The following is a 21,856-nucleotide window of genomic DNA, read 5'->3' as shown; positions in this document are numbered from 1 at the left end:
TTTTTAATTATTTTCATAACCAATTTTAAACTACTGGGAAGAAATAACAGTAGAACTCCTGGTCCATAATTTGATTTGATAAATTGTATACAATTAGCAGCAACCACAGTCATAAAAGCTATCACACAATATTTATCTAAAAATCCTTTAACAGTTAAAATAGTAAAGTGTCATCAAATGAAAATTTTGAGACCAACAAAAATTTTCAACTAAGAAAACAACAACAACCACAGCAACTACATCAAAACCAATTCAATTGCAAATCAATATAGCTAAGAAAACACTTGCAAAAATAATATAAAAGTTTGTGGAGAGACTGTTTTTTAAAGATGATAATGATAATTATTTCTGAAACTTTTGAGTTGATACAGTATGATTCCTGTCTATTATGGATCTACTTTGAATGTACTATTCCAAAAACTAAATGCAATACTTGATAACTATATTTGACAATTCTGTATTAATACTGAGCATGACACTAAATAGTATAATTGTCTACTTGTATCAAAGTATTTGTTTTATTGTGTAAATTCATATTACCAATGTAAAATATTATTGTCTCTTTTTATGTTACAACAAATAAAATCTTATCTAAACACTCTTCTTCAGTATTATTTATTCCTTCCATCGAACTTTATAACAGTACCTTTAGACACAATATGCAACTTCTGCTCACGTGAAAGAATGCAATAAAAAAAACTTTAAAAAAGGGGTTAAAATTTGGATCAGCTAATGGCTGTCCTTTTCCTACAAATATTGGCGGTCATAGCATACTACTCACATGCAACAAAGCTACCATTAGTTGTAAACACGTGGCCATTTGTAGATGCAAATAAAGAAGGTTAGTTTTCTTATATTTTTTTTGTTCTCTCTTTACCAGTTGGCTGACATATTTAGCGGCTGTTGTCCTGACTGAAGGTGGTTCAGCTCTGGATGCTGTTGAGAAAGGATGTACCATCTGTGAAGTTGAGCAATGTGATGGAAGTGTGGGATATGGAGGAAGGTAAAAAAGTTGACATTCATGTGTGTTTATTTTGTTTACTTGTAGTCCTGATGAGAATGGAGAAACTACACTGGATGCCATGATAATGGATGGGTTAGTAGATGTGGTATGTCTCCCTGTTCTACTTTATATCTTTCTATTTCTCTCATTTTTTTGTTTCTGTCTGTTTCTCTCTCTCTCATCTCCTTCCTTAGTGAGACACACGATGTGGGATCAGTAGGGTGTCTTAGACGTGTAAAATCAGCTATCTCTGTTGCTAGGAGTGTTATGGAACACACCACACACACACTACTGGTTGGAGAATTAGCGACTAAGTTTGCCATGAATATGGGATTTACAGTGGAAAATTTACAGACTAATAAATCCAAGTGGGTCGAGTCTGGTTTGAGTCTAGTGTATAGCATAGGTTTCAGACTGTATTGATGGGATATATTTATATTAGGACTGACTGGATGAATTGGATGAATGGACATTGTCAACCTAACTATTGGATACCAAAGGTATATACATGTACATGTACATGTATATATCATGTACATGTACATATGATGTGATTAATGTCATATGTCAATAAGTAAATAGTCTGTAAGTCTACCCATTAGTGTTTTTACTATTTGTGAATCTATCCATCCATTCATTTGTCCACTTATCTGTCTATTCACCCATCCATCTGTCCATTGCATTAGACAGTTGTACCTGATCCTACAACAAGTTGTGGACCTTATCATAAAATGCCTACTACCAAACATAAAAGGTACCTCGTATATATACTGGTATCACATGATATATGTACTGGTATCACATGTATATATACTGGTATCACATGATATATGTACTGGTATCACATGATATATATACTGGTATCGCATGATATATACTGGTATCACATGATATATGTACTCTCATATATACTGGTATCACATGATATATGTACTCTCATATGTCCTGGTATCACATGATATATGTTAATCTCATATGTCCTGGTATCACATAAGCATCTCTATTAACAGTGATAGAAGTGTCCTGAAGTCACATGTCAATAGAGAGAATCATGATACTATAGGTATGTGGATAGATTGATGAATGAATAAATGGATAGATAGTCAAAGAAACAAGATACAGATCTGTTCTACCCTTGACTAGGTATGGTTGTAATAGATGGTGCTGGTAAGATAGCTTGTGGTACGACTACCAATGGTATGAACCACAAGATACCAGGGTAATAATGGCATTATGTTGCCATGCCAACACATGTCTTTCCTTACCTTATCAGACGTGTTGGGGATTCTCCCATTGCAGGTGCTGGTTGCTATGTTGAAAAAGGAGTGGGTGGGGCTGCAGCTACTGGAGATGGCGATATTATGATGCGTTTCTTACCAGCGTAAGACAAGTTTGTTATGAGTGATTGTTATGTCTTGCGGGTTTAGATATCGTGTAGTTCAAAGTATGAGAGCTGGTATGTCACCAGAAGATGCTGCAAAGGAGGCTCTCAGTCAAATTTCTTCCTATTATCCTCAATATAGTGGTGCTTTAATTGCAGTACATGTTAATGGGTCATACGGTAAGTGGTTAATGGCAGTATACTAGTAGTTGAATGAACTAATGGTATAATGGACTAATGGTATAATGGCTAATTGTATAAGGGCTAATGTTTAATAACTAATGGTATAATGAGCTAATTGTAATGACAATGGATGATAATAGTATAATGACTAATGGTATAATGGACTAATGGTACAATGGTGAAATAATAGTGATAATAGTACAATGATTAATGGACTTAGGTCTAGAGGTACAATAATAGGATGGAATATAATATAATGTATCAATAGCAGAAAGCAGACGACCTAATGGCTAATCCTCTCTCATTATAGGTGGAGCTAATTACGGGTTCTCCTCTTTTGAGTATACTGTATATAACCCCAGATCTTGGAAAATCAACTATAGTCAAAGTTTGAACACATTGGTCATAAACCACACCCCTCTGATAATGAATACATTGATTTTGCTAATTTTATAATTGAATCACATGACAATTGTATTGCCTTTCCTAAGAAAGTCACTATCTTTACTTGTGTCTCCATAATAAAGTCTATTTTACAATGTTTATTTTTGAAGGACAACCTCTACAAAATGAACATAGACACATACTATATACTATTGTTGTAATCTCAATATCTCAAATACTTTTAAAATAAGTACATATATTGAGGTGACCTCATATAATGTACTATTACTAATTTAGGATAATATACAAAATAAAGTAATAAAATATAAAAGTAAAAATCTATAATCTTATAGAACTGCCTTACTGTGGAAGCTGTTTCATGTCATTATCAAGATGTTTAATTACTTCTTTCATTGTTGGACGATTACTGGGGCCTTCATTAATACAAGAGAGAGTTAGATCATGAAGATGTGGAGATCTTGAACGGATTTGTTGAAGCATTTCTTCACGAAAAACAGAAGGGTCTGGAAAATGACAAGTTATAGCTTCACAGAGGAGAACACCATAGCTAAAAGACATCCATCTTTGTAGTCAGAGCTTTCTGGAACCACAATGCAGGTAATGACTCAGGAGCACTATACACGGGAGCACCTGCACCACGAGTAATTGCTTGACAAGCTTTATAGCAGAGCCAAGTCAGAGATCTTGGTCTTCCATTTTTGAGGACCTTTAGATTCTAGGAGGACATTAGCGCTACTCACATCACGATGTATAATAGGATCGGTAGACAATGTAAGTAGTTTAGACCTATACTGCTACATCACGCATTATAGTCAATATGACAGGTTCAAGGTTGGATCAGGGTTAAGTTGTTTGGTCTCATAAGCATTACGTAACGAGGTGTCCATAATCTCAGTATAATTATAGGATTACCAGATGGATCATCTATATAGCACCAATAAACTGGAGGAGATTAGGATGACCTGTAACTGAGCCATTGTAGTTGATCTCACGATGTAGTAGCTCAAGATTTTCTTTACTCTTTATATTTTGGTACATCTGTTTACAAGCTACTCTCTGCTCTCTAAAGACACCAATCCATATACACCCCACCACCTCTTCCTAGCTCATCTTTAGTGAGAGTGACCCTCTGTACGACTTACTTTCCAACTGTTTTTCCATTGTGTAATCTTGTCTTGAAGCTCTTTTTGTTTTCTTGAAGACGAGAGCACTTAGTAACTTGTTTGATGAGTCTCTTTTAGTTGATCACACTCCTCCTGTAATTTTCGGCCATTTGTGAGTCTCTCCTTTATCTGACTAATAATTTTGCATTCTCTTCAATTTGTTCCCAAAGTTCTCTATATCCACTAGAGATTTTTCTCAAAACTGCTTGTCAGCCATTCATTTTCACGTTGTGCCACAGAGTTCTGTTCTTTGTTTAACTATGACCTTTTCCATCATTGAAATCACTCATCAAATTGGAACTTCTTTTTACATATTTTTGGTTTCTCTTCCAATAGCTCTTGTAAATTATCCATAGTGAATGATAAGGGTTGATAATGAATCACCCAAAATTTGACCAGCAACTTCACGAAACTCTTGATCAGAGACGACATTATTACGTCTTTTGTTTAAGATTTTCGTTAGTGAAATTGAATCCAATGGACCGTTCTCTTTGACTACACTTAGTAACAGTTGCAACCATTTAAGATACTCATTATGAAATTCATAATGATATTCACCTTTATCCCAACCTTGATGTTGCCATAATTCTGTCATTCCATCCATGAAAGAGATACCCTAATATAAGAGGGGTTCACTCGTGATGGTATCTACTAATACAATTACAATCTCACTTCATCTAAGACTCCTATTAGTGCCCTCTTCGCTAGCAGAGCATATTTTTTTTAGGAACAGATGAGGTCAAGAAAGATTGATATAGAGCTCTCAAATGAACCAATACAAGCATTAAAGTTCAACAATCACTTTTAATGATACTTTCGAGTGCTAATATAAATTCCCTGAGGAGATTATGATCAAACTATACACACGATGACTGAAAACTTACTTTGCTTGTGTAAGTGGCCTTACAAGAGCTTCTCATGACCTAAAAAGTAGTTTATGTGATGAGCTGTAAACTGAACTTTATGTGGTAATTGAAGGAGAGAAGCCAGTGATAAGCCAAGTTTAAAATCATTTATAACTTCTCCTTTCAACTCTACTGATTGCAATTCCATATGCTAATAAGTAAGAATGATTGGATGTAAATTAACATGGGTCTTACTCCTAATACATGTTGTTCCCAAATGTCAGCAGTGGATCCTGTAACCATATCCTTTTCGCTAACACACTTCAAATGTACTGATACTAATTGAGATAAAATAATCATGAGACTACAACAGCACTTACTCCATAATATCCGAGAATAAATGAAATTATTTCTAAAAACTGTCAGATTGTTCTGTGGAGATTACATCTAATGGAACTTTTCATTAAGTTTGTAAGGCCAATAGCTAACAGATGAACACACTTGTATTGACCTCTTCTGAACCAAACATAATATCAAACGTCTTTCCTGTAAATGTACAGGAAATGAATAATTTATTTACTTAAATTGTTTAATTAAATCAATATTATTTAAATGGTAGATTCTTACTGATTGATAAAATTAAGCAAAGTTTTAGCAGTTTTTTGTGGAGGTATGTTTCAAAACATCAATACATTTTGACAATGAAAGGATCTAACTCATCCACATTGATATAACTGATGAACCATGAACAAAAACATTTTAATTTAAAGCAATCATAATCATAATAATCTAAGACTTACATTTTCAGAACGATGAGCAGAATTATGAAAAAAGGGAAACTCATCTACAAAAAACAGTGTCAAATTTTTTGTAAATAAATGAATGACTTCCATTAATTTGATTTGGATCTGGTCTGACTACAAAAGAAAAGTATTGAACATGTTAGTACTATATGACTTGAGTTACTTACAGATTTTATAGTTTTTCTCAAATTGTGCAAATGTTGACATTACCAATGTAAAGACACCAGCATCTAAGTGACTGGATTCATAATTTCTTCTTCAAACCACTTAGCTTCTTCAATGTCCGTTCAAATCATATGTTCGACTACCACGCCTTCTAGACCTACAGAGTACAAAACAACACGAGATTATAGTATATCCACTTAAACACAACTTGACTGTCACGCATTATCCTACGCAATTTTGGTCCTAGGACCAAAATTGCTAGGTTGTTTTTATCCCCACCCTGCATTTTTGTATCCGCATGTGTCGCTATCTCTCCAAACTGAACAAAGAATCCTTGCCGCGCAAAATAACTGATCAAAGTCTTTTTGGCAATGATATACTGTTCAGAGATTCACACTTTGATGTTTAGATATTCATACTGGTCGAGATTTAGCTGGAAAAGAAGTATGGCCGAGGGAGACGATCTAATTGATAAGCTTTTCTTTATGTGTCAGAGAAGAAATATCCAGATGGAGCCAGTGCTACTAGGAGAGAATAATTAGAAAAAAAGCAGAAAGATTTGTCATAGTTGATGGAGAGCTGTACACAACCTGGAAGAGAGAAGCAGTAAAATGACAAATGTTTGTAAATAAGTTTCAATTCAGGTTGTTGGAACTATTGTAGATAGTTAAATACATACAGTCCTCGAGTGAGCATTAACAATTGTGAATCATGTCACATTGATCCAACTCGGGACATATGGGATTTAAGAAAACAGTAGGACGAATCAGGGAACGATTTATGTGGAAAGGTATATAGAATGATGTCAAAGAAGTGGTAAGTTTGTTTAAAATTTGGTATTGCCTTATATCACACATGTAGGTTTGCTACCTGTGATGAATGTCAGAGGATGAACAAAAATCCAATTGTTACTAACAATGAGCTTCATCCTAATACCAGTACATTCTCCATGGTACCATGTGGCAATGACTTTGTCAGCTCAATATCTCCAACATCTTAGTAATGGAATCATTTTCATTAATTATAGAACAATATCCACATTTGCCACAGATTTTTATGAGAATGGGTCTTCCTAAATTGTTGACAAGTGACCATGCAAGCAAGTATACATTTGAGCAACGAAAGATGAGAGACCCTTACACAGCTGCTAAAAAATAAAGGAACTTTTTCGCGTGTTTTCTACAAGACGTGTTGTCAAAAAGTCCATAAAAATCACAAATAATTGTACAGTAGCAGTATAATTGCAAATGTCGGATGCCAGAGATCGAAGATTTAAAGATGATTCAATGCAGCACTTGTTCTGAATGGTACCATATAATGCTTGTGTGCAAGTCTCAGAAGAGGTCATTAAAAAAAAGATCTTCCATTTGGTTATGCGACAACTGGGATAAAATTTCTGTATAATGCTGTATATAGTCAATTCAAAAGTTTATTACAGTAAAACGAAAATTAATATTAACCTTTTATATTCATTAGTATAGAATGAAATATAACAAGTTATATTATTTATAGATCTTAGGATAAAATATTGCAAGCAATTTTTATTCCTAGGATAAAATATCGCAAGTCAAAATTTTTTGTCCCTAGGATAAATTTTGTGCGGGTAGGACAAAATTGTGCAGCAATATTTTATCCTAGGATAAAATAATTCTGCAGTATTTATCCGGTCGGACAAAATTTAGGTAGGATAATAATTTTCATGACAGTACCTCTGTTATGAAGACTCAGAAGAACCTAACATTAATGGTCTCCAACATGGAATTGTTTCCTTAGCCATCTCCAACGACTCCTTTGCACTTTGTTGCTACTTTGTCGTCTTTAGATTCTGTTAATGGATATTGTGTTTTTCTACTGCAAAGGACTCAATTTTCCTAAGTTTGAAGACAGGACAGAAGCTTTGGAGCTCCTTTGATGACGTACAATAAAATAGAGCAACAGAATCCTTGTTGTGTCTGACAATATGGCCTAATCTGGAGTTGCCTATAGCAACAATGCATTCCATTAACTGGGAAGTTTTTGATCGGTCCTTCTGTAAGATATATTGTTAAATGACTGAAATAGCTTTAAAACTCCAGTATGAATGCTTGATATTGTGTTTATTATCCATAATTAACACATTATAAAAATTAATAATATATTTTGTAGTTTGACTGAAAATCAAAATTGATTTAAAAACATATAATGCAGTTATTATTGTGGTGTTTGTCTTTGTCCCAGTAGTACTAGCGCATGTCCCTATCTTCTCAAGTTCTTCAATTAATTCTCCATTTTGATGTAATTGCAACATTATATCAGCTCCGCCCACTAATTCCACCATTTAAATATAACTGAGGAAATGTAGGCCATTGACTAGAACAGATGATAACACAAATAATAGCTATCCTAGATCACTGCAGTTTGTTAGTCTAGACTTCTATATCCTAAGTTATGTATTGTAGTAACTTACGACCATTCCTTTAAGACACTTCTTTAAACTCCCCCAATACTATCCAATACATCATAATGATCATATTGATCAAGTCCTAACTATACATATACAATATGAAATGATAGTACTACAGGACTTACCATGCATATGTAATATTTGAACAACAAGACGACTGAATCCACCACTATAGTAAATAATGATCGTTTTATAACTTAATATAACACAGAGAGATAGCAGTTAGGTATTAAATGAGTTTGTTTTTGTCATAATCACTTCCAAAATTAAGACGCTGTAAAATGAAGGGCCTTCATAACGGACAGTGAATAATATTTATTTTATAAGAACACTTACTTACTAAAGCACACTAATATATTAGTGTATTCTGTATTGACAATACCTCTATATTTTCTAGGATTTTTAAAGATGCAGAAGTGTCTCACCATTGAATGTCTTAGTCATTCAGTTCATATAAGGTGGAACGTTTTAGACTGTTCCAATACTATGAAGTCTATAGACTTCATTCCTACATTGTAACTTAGGAATCAGTCTGAGATATGGGTATGGAGTACAGTTTTATAATATCATACCATTGGGATGATGGAGTACCTTTCTTTTTTTTGCATAAACCATAACTACTTCTTTCCCTTGACTATCTAAACATAAAGTAATCAAGAGACCACACCCACATTACTTACATTATCAAAAATTTTATGTCATATTTCACTCCGCTTGAGTCTGTCAGTCCTCTCCAATAATGGCAGAGGCGCTCTCCAAACTAACGACGTGGAGCGTCTTCTCAAACACACACTCAGTTACACAACTGACGACTCACTCGAGCTGCAGCCATGTTGCTCGCTCAATCATAATAATAATTTTAATTAATTAGGCATAGTGACCACACCCACCTTGATTTAAAATCATCTACTCGACCATAGTATACAATCAGTGGAGTAATTCAGTACCTGTTTCTGTATAGTAAGTTTGTTTTGTAACTATAAGGTCTCGAAATCAGAGCGATTTAAAGAACCCAGTACGTTTAACATACACTAAAAGACGCTCTAGTATGTTCAATTTTATTTACAGATGAAGTGATTTCCTCTCATGTGGGAGGCTTATGATCCTAATGAGGGCAAGTTGAGTGGTGGTGTCTCCATTTGAGAATCTGAACGGTTTTTGGGGGGGGCGGGGGGGTAAACAAGCCCATTCAATCAGGTATGATGAAAGCTTGTCCCTTCAATTTTATATAATTAGGGTGACGCTCATCATATGACCTATTTTTGTGGTTAGAATGTAACTTAATGTAAAAATATGATTATGTTGATTGTGAAAAATTCTTAGATTTATGTTAAATTATTAAGTTAGTTTGTATATAATATTGGTAATTGTTTAATACTGAACACTTAACTATTTGTGTATTGTTTATTTAAATTATCTTAATACCATTTTTTGTTTTATACAGGTCCACTCCCAGAGGTTACTTCTGTAAGTCCATTACTTTAGTGGCATGTATAATGTGTGTGTGTGTGTGTGGGAAGGGGGGGGGAGTTTTTCCTAATATTATCATAAAAAATTTAAATTGGGTTTATTAGCAATGTGTAAGGACATCATATTTGTTTTTTTTTATTAATCAAAGTCCTGTGCTGTCTCATGTTAAACAATATTGTATTTTACTCAACTACTTAGTTGAGGAGACCACTATACTAAGGACAGTAGATTGACAAAACGAAATCGTTTTACTGAACTACAATATCTAGACAGATATACTATATTATATAAGTGTATTATATATTTATTATTGTGGCTGTTGATTACATAAACCTATGTTTATTTTCTTTCATTCTTACAGGAAAAAAAGATAGTGTTTTAAAAGACCGTAATCATAAAGGTACTAAAACTACTCTACCCACGCGTCTACTGGCGCTGGTGTTTCCACCCACAGCGAAGAGCTGTATCGGAACCTTTGACTGGAAAGTGGGTCTGAACTGGAAAAACAGTTTACAATGATTCATTTCCTTGAATGAAATTTATAGTATTTTTTTTTGTCAAAAGATTAAGAAACTATTTGACTGAGAAAAATGAGATTAAATAACACAAATGTGTTTGAATGGTAAACAAGAAATCAGTAAACTAGATGGAAGTGTTCAGGTTAGTACGTAATACATCGTGTTTGTATTGTACTCATTCTCTCTCCTCTCTCTCTCTCTCTCTCTAGTTGTTATCGAAAACAGAGAAGTGTGAGTTACAAGCATCTTTAGCTACTATAGAAAGAGAGAATCGTGATTTAGTTAAGCTAAAGACATTTTACAGCTAAGCTAGTACATTTACTATAACATATAGTGTATTTATAACTCATTGTATTATGAGGATAGGTTGATAGTACTGCTGATAGTAGAAAAGTTCAAAATGAACTATCACAAACTCAACAACAACTTGAAGCTAGTAATAAAGTGAGGACATGACAAGAAAGAGGACAGACAGACAAACAGACAAAACAATGGACAATAGGAGCATATAAAATCATTTTGTGTAGGAATTAAAAAAATTGTCAGCTCAAATGGAGTCTTCAAATAACAGTTTTAAAACTGAGATATCGTCATTGAAGGAGAAGAATCGTACTCAACAATCTCAAGTTGACCAAACTAAGTATATCATTAGTTATAATATCATTATGGTTATTGGTGTATAAAATAATGATAAAGATATAACTGATATGAGAGAAGAGAATGGCTCATTTTAGCTACTCAATTGCAAAGAAGCACAAGGTACATTGAATGGATGGATGGACTGAAACAGATGGACGAATGGATAGATAGATGGATCAATGTCAGAGTCTGTAGTACGTTGATCCATTCATACTTTAGTAAAGTACCAATGTACTTAACCCTATGTCTGCTACAGACTAAGACATTAATAAACAAACTATTTATATTTCTAATTTATTTAGAATTGTCATCAAATTATGCTAATGAATTAAAATTAACTCAAGAAGAGGTTGTAACATTAAAGAATCAGATAGAAGTTAGTATCACTAATATAACAATATATATAATATATATAATATATATGTCACTAATATAACAATATATATAATATATATAATATATATGTTATATAATAAACAGACAAATAATAAAGACTTGAAGAGATAACTAAAAGTAAAGAGAAAGTGAAGAAGAGTTAAACAATATCAACAACAACTTCAAGATGAGACAACTAAACAGTAAATGATATAATATAATATAATGAAGGATAATGTAATATGTATAGGAAGAATTTAACACAACAATTAGAAGATTTACAGACAATGTTAACTGATAATCACATGATCTTGATATGACAAAGAAAGAATTAAAGTATGTAGTATAACTGTCTGTCCATTATCCATCTCTCATTCTTTCTGTCCATTCTTTCATTATGATCTAGAGAGATGAAGTCAAGTAAGAAGACATTAAAATGATGAAATAGTTAAATTACAAAATGAAATTACTGAATTAAGAAACAAATTAATTTTCTTAAAGAACAACTTCAGTAAGTAACTATTTACAATATTTCTGTATGTTCTCAATAATTGTAATATTATTATTTTGTAATTGAGTAAGAAAATAATTACAATATTCTAATAATGCTTTGATGTGTCCAATACATGTTCATATAATATATGTAATATAAACTGATGTATTTTGTCAGCTTCTATGGGGGGTTGTTATCTGTTTATCAATACAACATTGTATTTAGTTACTATAATTTTATATAATGGAATTTTAAGTATTTCATAAACAATTTGTATTTTAAGAACTGAACAAAAGAAGATACAAAAATTAACTAAAGAGAAGGAAACATTGAATAAAGAGTTGTCAACAAAAAACTGTCAGAGTGAGGAGAATTAGAACAGAAAGAGAAAGAACTTGACCATCAACTCAAATCACAACAGAAATCAGTTACAGCTGCTACAAAAAACAATTGAAGTAAGTGTATGTTCTTGTATGATAGTATGGGTGGGAGTCTTTTATGTTATGAATGTCAAATAATGCATAATTTTTTAGAGACAAAGACAAAATATTAGAAAGATTACAGTGAGAGAGATGAATTACAAAAATGAAGTAAAGAAATTACATGAAGACTCAAGTCTTCTCTTCAACGTATCAGTGAACTAGAGAAGCTCTTATCACACAAATGTATGTATATGATATAATATAATATAATAATAATGGAATGTATTGTGATTGTAATGTATATGGACAGCTATTGTAGTTATGTACGAGGAATAATGGATAAATAAACAGATTAGTTGATATAACTGCATGAATGGATAGATGGATGGATGGACAGTTATCTAGTTGGGATGAACCGAACAATGTGTCAATTTTTTTAAGGTGTATTCAGGACATTGTTGTTACTTGGTAAGTATTCTTTTAACACACAAAGACAGTCTAACTCAGCTTTGTTCTATATGTTGAAATGTGGTGTTTACTTTCTGTTTTCAAACATTATAGTCATGATAAAGAACAAATGATAACATTATGAAAGGACAAGTTGAAGAATATCATACTCAATTAGAGAACCATTAAATCAACTCCAAATATTAAACCCTTCACAGTAAAGAGGAGAGGGAGAGGGAGAGAGAGAGAGAGAAAGAGAGAGGGGAGGGGAGGGAGGAGAGAGAGAGAGAGAGAGAGAGGAGAGAGAGAGAGAGAGAGATATCATTTGTTTTCCTTTAGAGAAAGATGTGACACAGGACTGAATCAAGATTTACAAGAAGAGTTAGAGAAGTATGTAAATGAAGAAAACCATAAAACAAACTAGTCATATTATTATTTATAATAACAGAGAAATATTTTAAACTATTCCTCTATTTTTAGAGCTAAACAACATATCACAGAACTAGAGGGTAAAGTGACAGACTTAGAGACACAACTAGTTACTAGGTAGAATGATCTAATTTATATAGTTTATCAATTATATGATATGTCTCTTATAGAGATGATGTAGTGGGTTAGTAATGATATATCTTCTGTTAGTGTGTCACATGATAGTAACAAGTAATCATTCCATTTATTGTCTGTACTTAACTGTCTGTAGTGAGTACTGGTAGTTATTTATAATTGTATATTTAGTCAAAGTAAAAAGATCAAACAGTTAGAAGAAGAGATACAAGGTAATATAAACTATTGTCTATCTCTCTATTGTTCCTTTTATCTGTCCATCCCTTCTATCCTTTCTATTTGTCCATTCATCCATTAGATTAACAAGTGATAAAGATCAGTTATAAAGACTATATTGAACTGAAAGAGAAATGGCAACCATTCCAAGTATGCACTAATAATATCTGATAGTATACTGATAGTTTACTAACAGTATACTGATAGAATACTAATAATATACTAATAATATACTGATAATTACATTACAGGATCGTTAGATGGATTAGAAGATATTAATCATTTGTTACAATCACAAACGACATTAGCTCAATCTGAGGTTAGAGTGGGTCATTGTTATTATTTTATTATAAGTGGGTGTGTCTTAGATTGAGAAGATAAGTGAGATGTACGCTAAATTGTTGGGACATCAAATCAAAAGACAAAAGATTTCAACATGTGAAAAAGTTGAAAGAAGAAAAATGTGTCTTTAAAACAAGTAACCTTCACCATCACTTTTATCACTATTAGCACCACCAATATTAACACCACCTTCACGTCACTATTATCACTATTGTCACTAACTACTGTTAGTATCAATTTCATGTTCACCGTCACTATTATTCCTTTGTCACTATAATCACTTTTATTACCATCACATTTCACTTTACCCTCCCTTTTGCCACTCATCACCTCCCCTAGTAGCAACACTTCTTAACCATTACTCTCATTATTAGTACCTTCACTGATACATAACTTCAAACCTCAATCACCCATCAGTTATTACTCTTATCATCATCACCATCACTATCAACTTCACTGTCACTATTATCATCATCAATATTACCAAACACTTCTTATCTTTATAGGAGATAGCACAGTTAAATGCAACTATTACTAAACTCAACAGGCAAATTAGAAGATTAGAAGATGATAAAAAACTTTGTCCTCAAAAAAGAGTACCTATGCTCCTTTAACAGCTAAAAAACTGAATGAATTTGTATTATAATTATAGTAATGGTAGTTTAATAATGTTTTATATTCTAGGGACTGGTATTATACTAGACCCCAACTTAATATTGCATAATGAAATATTGATGTATTATATATTTCAATGAAAAATATAATGTGTTTAGTAGTTACTTAAAGTTGAAATTTTGAGACAATTTTAAAACAAAAATGTTTTTATTGTCTAGATATGAGTCCTCTTGAAACTAGGGTACTCAGAAATATTTATGTCTACATGATTAGAACACATGTACTTATAAACATTTAAGGATAAATGGACTAATGGTAGCGTTACTTTAGTAAGTACGTAATGTTTACTAGTTTAAAGCTTACTAATGGATGGTAGCTAAAACTAGGTCACTGTGGTAAGTATGATGTTTACTAGTCTAGAGCCTTACTAATGGTAGCTATCCTAGGTCACTGTGGTAAGTACTGATGGTTGACTAGTCTAGAGCTTACTAATGGTAGCTACCTAGGGTCACTGTGGTAAGTACTATCTTACTAAAATGCTTGAGTTTGCTGACAGTAGATGTACTGGTCTTTTAAAAGTTGAAGGTCTTCCAGCCTTATATAACTTCAACTCTCTGACCAATCTCCTGTCAAGTGATGAATATCATAAAGTAAAATCTTCCTTTTCTCTTGGTACTCTTCTTATATAGTATAAACTAAAATGAGATAGAAAACTAACAAAGAGTGTCTACAATTTTAATGTATAATATATTAGTATGTTATGTAAAATAAATGTTTTTCTTGATGTCATATGCAAGTACATGTACTGGTGTTTATATATACATGATGTAATGATGACCTCATCTTTAGTGATTGTAAGTCTCCAGGTATCTTTGAGTTGTGAGTGATACCAACAATAGATTATTGTAAATGACTATCTTCTTTTCATGTTTAATATAATATGTTGAACAATGTGTCTGTCTCTCCATCCATCCATTATTCATCCATCCATCCATCCATCCTTCATCTATCAATCCATCAATTTAATCAGGTTCAAAACCTTTTCCTTTAAGCTGTTCTCTGAAATATTGACTCCTTTCTTTCCCTTTTCTAAATATTTCTTGATTTTCAAACAGCTCTTCTTGTTAAGCTTCCTCAAAGTAATAAAGTTCTAATATAACAATAATATATTATTATTACAGACAACAAGAGATGATATAAAGAGAGAAGAGAGTAAAGTAACAGACAAAATGACAAAGTGACACTTACCAGTTGACTCCGCCCACAATTACTTTAGACCTAAATCACTTGCTCGTTTCATAAGTCAACTTGTTCTTACGATATGAGACTGGAACTAGAAACCTGGAAATAAAGAATTTAAACATAAATCTGTTCAAACCTTGTGATGTGGGTCCAGACTTATCATTAAACAAACCAGTGATTTAAAACAATAAATTATTAAATTATTAGTACAGGATATAACAAACTAATGTCATGTGACATAATAGACTTGATGGATACAATAAACTAATGTCATGTCACATAATAGACTTGATTGGATACAATAAAAACTAATGTCATGTGACATAATAGACTTGATTGGATACAATAAACTAATGTCAGGTGACATAATAGACTTATAATGTCTGGGAATTGTTTTTACTGTTTAATTAATAGATGAATGGAATATTGATAAAGAAATAAATGGATCAATGAATGTTGTATTGATGGACAGATGAATGAATTAATGGATGAACAAATGAATTATCTTAACATTCTATATACTATATATTGTCCTTTACTTTTAACAATATAACTAATGATATGAACAATAAGTTTAATATAATATGTATTGTTTCTAGTACGTTCTCTCTAGTAATATGCAGTGGCTTAGACACCATAAAAAAATTGGGAGGGCTCAAATGTAACCTGATATTTTTTGACTATCGTGCCAAAAAAAATTACAATGAATTAAGTATGTTACATGCAAATAACTTAAATCAATAACAGTATAACAATCAGTAGACAGTTTTTTAAAATTGTCCAAAATGCTTCATCCTTTCATCATTTCTCTTACAAACTCCTTGGCTATTGAAAGTAAATGAGATTATTGGTGTAGTTGTTGTGTATATGCAAAAGTAAATGATTGTTAAGTGGCTTGAGTCACTGTTAAGAACAAACGATTGAAGTTGTGTATAGCTGGTATTAATTATTCAATATTATGCATATGTGACTGATTTGCAAAAAGGGACCACTTCTGTCAAACATTTGTGACCTGACTTTTGAACAAACTACTGTTAAAACATCTCAAACATCTCAGTTTTGTATACATACAGTTGATACATATTCATAAAACTATTCTACATATATGTAAAACTGTTTATTGTTATGTTTTAACAGTGTTTTTTTCACAAATCAGGTCACAAATGTTGTGACAGAAGTGGTCCTTTTTGCAAATCAGGTCATGATCGATCACCTACAAATACATGTACATCATTTACACTGTCAGGTGATAAATTTTTGACACTATTCTTTTTGATAATGGTTTTTGAAATTGCTGAATCATTCAAATTAAGGGGGCTATGCCCCCCAGTCTTAAATTAGGGGGCTCAAGCCCCCCCTGCCCCCCCCCCCCCTATGTCTAAGCCAGTGATATGTATTGTTTCTAGTAATTCTCTCTAGTAATATGTATTGTTTCTAGTACATTCTCTCTTGTCATTGTATATGTCTTACCAGTATACCTGTTGATTATAAGAAAAATATTACTTACAATGAGAGAGAGTCATCGTGGTGATCATGTATCCATCTCTTATCCATGCATCATCTGTATATTAATCTATCCACTAATGTATATTATATCTATCAATCTAATAAATACATCCATATGTCCATCTATCAATCCATCCATTCATCTATTATACCATTATATCCTCATCGTCCACAATAGATCATGTTGTCTCATTCAAATACCATATTGAAAGTGAAAGTGTTTTGTAAGTTCTCTCATACTTTTTATATTAGGTAAGTTCACTATTTTGAAATATTAGAATAATAAACATATACACATGGACAGATGGATCAGTGTGAATGGATAGACAGTAGTCTAGTTGGTTAGATCTGACATATTAAAGTCTTTTCATATGTCTTAGTAATCTATCTGGTATTATCATCCACTTAATGTAGAGAATATATTGTAGGTACTTCTGTAAGACAGCAAGAGGGGACAACTATTTTCACTTAGCAGAAAATATCACTCAGACAACAAGTTGAATAGATGGGCAAGTGAACAGATAATAATAGATGTAATACAACTAGTAATATTTATTTTTATTGTATATATTAATTTTATACCTCAATTTTTATCCTTTTGTTTGATCAACATGTACAATGACTGTGTTATTGTTCTGATCTCTGTATTGTTCATTGATCAACATTGTAGAGATACTATCACATTATCTACTTTTTCTTTCTATTTTAGATCATCTCCTCCTCCTCCAGTCTGTGTAAATAAGAAAGTATAATACAACAGTCTTCTAGGTAACTTACCGCCATGTTCACTCGCGGATTTGCATTTTTTCCATAGTTACAGACCACACCCATTAAAGTAGCAGCTGGAGAAGCCAGCAGCTGTAGGTGAGAAAAAGCTTGTTGCTTAAGTCTTACTGCTTTAAGTCTTCTTTACTAGAAACTACTAATGATAGAAGATAACTAACTAGCAAAACTGCTAACTACTAGATACAGTTCTACTACTGTTAATAGAAACTAAGTTTGTTTAGTAGTAAGTTAATAGTTGTAATGTTATCAAGAAATCTTCTGATGTTGTATGGATCAGTACTTTAATGGAATTGTTAAAAGTGAGTGTATTATTAAATAGAACGTGTTATTAAATATAATATTAATTTGTTAAGTGAACTGTGTGTGTAGGAAATAAGTTTTTATGTGATTTGACAAATTAATTGGCTTAATTAATGGATTTTTTTATTAGCAGTAGTAATTAGTGGTATTAGACGTAGCGATAATATTTAATTTTATATAGCTACTAACTAGAGGACTATTATGTACAATTTAGTCTAGTTTGTTTATTATAATTGTATTTGTAAATATCAATATTGAAGCTTTATTATTAATTAATTAATGTAGGCGTGGTCAATGTCAAGTAGAGAAGTTGCGTTTTCTAGAGAAGTGAATTATAAAAATTGTTACTTTTGTTAGAAGACAAAGAACTGGAAACTAAAGTATTTAACTAATAATTGACTTATTGGAATTTAAAATAATTTATTTTTAGTAAAAAATTACAACAACAATAGTACAAAATAAACTAATAATTAACGGAGATAATTATCATTAACACACAAAGTCTTCAAACTATTATTATTAACAACAAAAATTTTGTAATTGTTGTTTACCAAATTTAGTAATTTTAGGACAGTAATTGAGATATAGTGATTGTAATGTGTTATTGTTAATGATGAGATGAGAGAGATGAGGTATATCATTATTAGTAATGTTAGTGTCATAATACAAGTATAATCTCTTGATTATTTATTACCAGTTAGAGCTGTTGTTAGTAAGTGGTAAGTATTTGGTAAGAGAGGTGAGGAGGAAAGAGAAGATTAGGTCCTCCATTGTTTTGTTATAAGTTACTACTTGTGATAGTTGACTGACACAGTTACTGTCAAAATGAGTGTTCTCCTATATAAAGTCCCTCACTTGACATTCATTAATATCAGTTATACTGTTAGTAAACTTTGAGGAGATAATCTGTTGTAGTGTAATACTCCATGTTGTATGATGTTGTCTCTTTAATTGATGTATCACTTCTTTACATTCTGCCACAGTAGATGAAGTAAGTATAACACTATAACTAGTCCACTTAACACTTCCGTGTCTCCTAATAAAAACATAGTTACTATATAATATTTTACACACACAACATAGTTATACACACACTCTAAGATGCTCAACTACGATTGTCAAGGGCCTAACGAAGAAGACGACGCCATTATATAGTGTTAGGTTACTATAACAACGATGTACGGAGATGAACGGATTCTACAAAATGGACTTTAAATTTACTGAGTGTTATACTAATAATTTTACTGAATTAGATGATCTGAGCCAGGATGGGGACGTCACTATGTACTACTGAGGCGAACAACAAGGTATGAACTGTTCAGATAGACGTCAATGAGGATGACTCAGTTATGTAACTAGTCAAGATGATTTACAAGAAGCAACAGTCAAGCATAAATCATTCTTCTATCTTTGTGACATCTTTTATAATACAATGGTAGTCCTAGGTACTGATGTCAATTCATAACTTTCTTAATAATTCTACCAAATTCAAACTTTCAAAGTCGAGTCGTCTCTGACAACCATCCACTTCTCTTGATGTCATTTTTTATATGACATAACCCACAAGAACAAGATTTATTGTATTTTCCATAATCAATCTAACCTCCTTCCCAGGTTCTTAGCTATCTTATGTATATCCTGTGGCTCTCAAGTAATAGTGAAGATGAGCTGCTCTTTTGATCCATTGTTATAAAACTATTGTACATTTATTAATTTTTATAAATTAATGATATTATTCTAACTTACAGATTTGGCAATAAATTTGTTCTCACAAGAAAAGAAAACCAATTCTATACACACACACACACATCATGTATCTTTTTCTTTACATGTGATAACTCAAAGAATAACACCCTAAACCATAAACATTTAAGTTATTATGTATACTACTTACACCACTACTAATTACTGGTAGCAAGGTGAACACAAATAGACTACAGTATATCTACATATCAGGTTTGGGTCAATTACATGACCATATGATAATACAGTGATTAGAGTTACAGTTATTGGGAAAAAATAAGCATGATTATGATATGATTACAGAGTGATCATTATGCAATTAAACTAAATCATCAAATGACTTAGTATTACATTGGAATAAACATCAGTTTTTTCAAACAACTCATCAGATAAACAGCACCCTGTCTCTCTCTCAATATAATAGTTTTGGACATTCAGCTGCAAACATACAAGCTGTAATCAATCTAATCACAGTTCTTTCATGCCTCATTTCATAAATATAGACCAGTAAATGCTATACAGACAACATGTACTTGTTCCATATACTACTTACTACAAAGGATACTGTAATTGATCTAATCACTTGTGATTACAGTAATTACTTTGTCTGATTATAATTACTGATTATATTGTTTCTGGAAAGTTGATTACGATTACAATTATAGCAAAAATATAATTGATTGTAATCAATTATGACTACGATTGTAATCGACCCCAACCATGATACATATATATGTAGTACTAAATAGTTTGAGAGTACTGGAATTTTCCTCCATTTTGTATTTTATAAAATGACTTTTAAAACTTATATTAACCCAATCATACAGTGTTATATTGGAATTTAATGTCCTAGTTTCCACATTATACTCAAGCTCTCAAGGTATCTTGAAGTAAACAATAACTGGACTACATTAACTGGTACATGTGTAGGTATATTATGACAGAGATCATCATAGAGATCTACTATAGATTACTGAGAAATATTTGATAGATGGAATTTTATTGTTACTGAGCCATCAGTGATGAATACTATTACTTGAATATGTCAAGGACAGGTATGATGATGTAAGTAACTAATGTAATAGACTATGTGTCCAATGAATTAATTTCACATGCTTGTGAAATCATCGAATTCAAAATTATCATGGTGTTATAGAAATGTGCTGTTAACTCTAAGCTAGTACACATTAATGATAGTCCTTTAAACATTAATAAACTTAAATGACAGCTTACTTGGTAGTTCTTTATCATCTAATGATTCTTGTTGGTTGTCCTCCTCTTTTGTATCTTTTGATATTAACTGAGTATGACCTTTATTTTCTCCTGTCAATTAAAGATTTAGTAAACTAATCATCTCCAATAATATTGTAATCTCTTACATTTACAATACATGTACAATAAATTAATGTTATATTGATGTATAGATAATGACTATAAAGAATAATATATTTTCTTTGACATTCCATCTCTAACTCAGCTGAGTGTTATATTCAAAGTTTCTTCTAAACAGTCCACTTTGTTATCTTTCCTGACATCTCATTAAATACCTTAATTTGGGCCACATCAACGTAGGTACTATTGCTAACTATAACATTGTTTAAGAGTAATTTTGTCTCTGTGCATATGAATACAATACATAAATTATAAAATAGTACTGTCTTTCAGATATCAGATCATATCCTCCATAATATCTCTATCAGAAGCCACTGGTCCCCTCACTGAAGGATACAAGATTGAAACATCAAAGCACTGCACATGTAGCAGCCCTCCCACACAATGCATGCAGG

The 21,856-nt window shown here is 32.0% G+C and overlaps 1 protein-coding gene across 1 annotated transcript; it reads left to right on the top strand.

Annotated features, from left to right (window-relative positions):
* Positions 1 to 732: 732 nt before the first annotated feature.
* Positions 733 to 10,380, top strand: LOC121391845 (N(4)-(beta-N-acetylglucosaminyl)-L-asparaginase-like). The gene is made up of 9 exons (XM_041523324.1): positions 733 to 841; positions 898 to 1,003; positions 1,049 to 1,096; positions 1,198 to 1,371; positions 2,014 to 2,066; positions 2,147 to 2,222; positions 2,277 to 2,384; positions 2,431 to 2,564; positions 10,223 to 10,380. Exons 1-9 carry the CDS (start codon positions 733 to 735, stop codon positions 10,378 to 10,380), a joined length of 966 nt encoding a protein of 321 aa, XP_041379258.1.
* Positions 10,381 to 21,856: the final 11,476 nt, after the last annotated feature.

Source organism: Gigantopelta aegis, unplaced genomic scaffold (assembly GCF_016097555.1).
Source record: "Gigantopelta aegis isolate Gae_Host unplaced genomic scaffold, Gae_host_genome ctg3011_pilon_pilon, whole genome shotgun sequence".
NCBI lineage: Eukaryota > Metazoa > Mollusca > Gastropoda > Neomphalida > Peltospiridae > Gigantopelta > Gigantopelta aegis.
The sequence above is the reverse complement of the archived record's forward strand: the minus strand, read 5'-3'. Positions and strand labels throughout refer to the sequence as shown.

What these genes read in the sequence shown, in the direction of transcription:
- LOC121391845 (XM_041523324.1), top strand. Translation starts at nt 733, where the DNA reads ATGGCTGTCCTTTTCCTACAAATATTGGCGGTCATAGCATACTACTCA. An exon ending in TTACAGACTAATAAATCCAA is followed by an intron (nt 1,372 to 2,013) that starts GTGGGTCGAGTC and finishes CTCTATTAACAG; the next exon opens with TGATAGAAGTGTCCTGAAGT. An exon ending in ATGAACCACAAGATACCAGG is followed by an intron (nt 2,223 to 2,276) that starts GTAATAATGGCA and finishes TTACCTTATCAG; the next exon opens with ACGTGTTGGGGATTCTCCCA.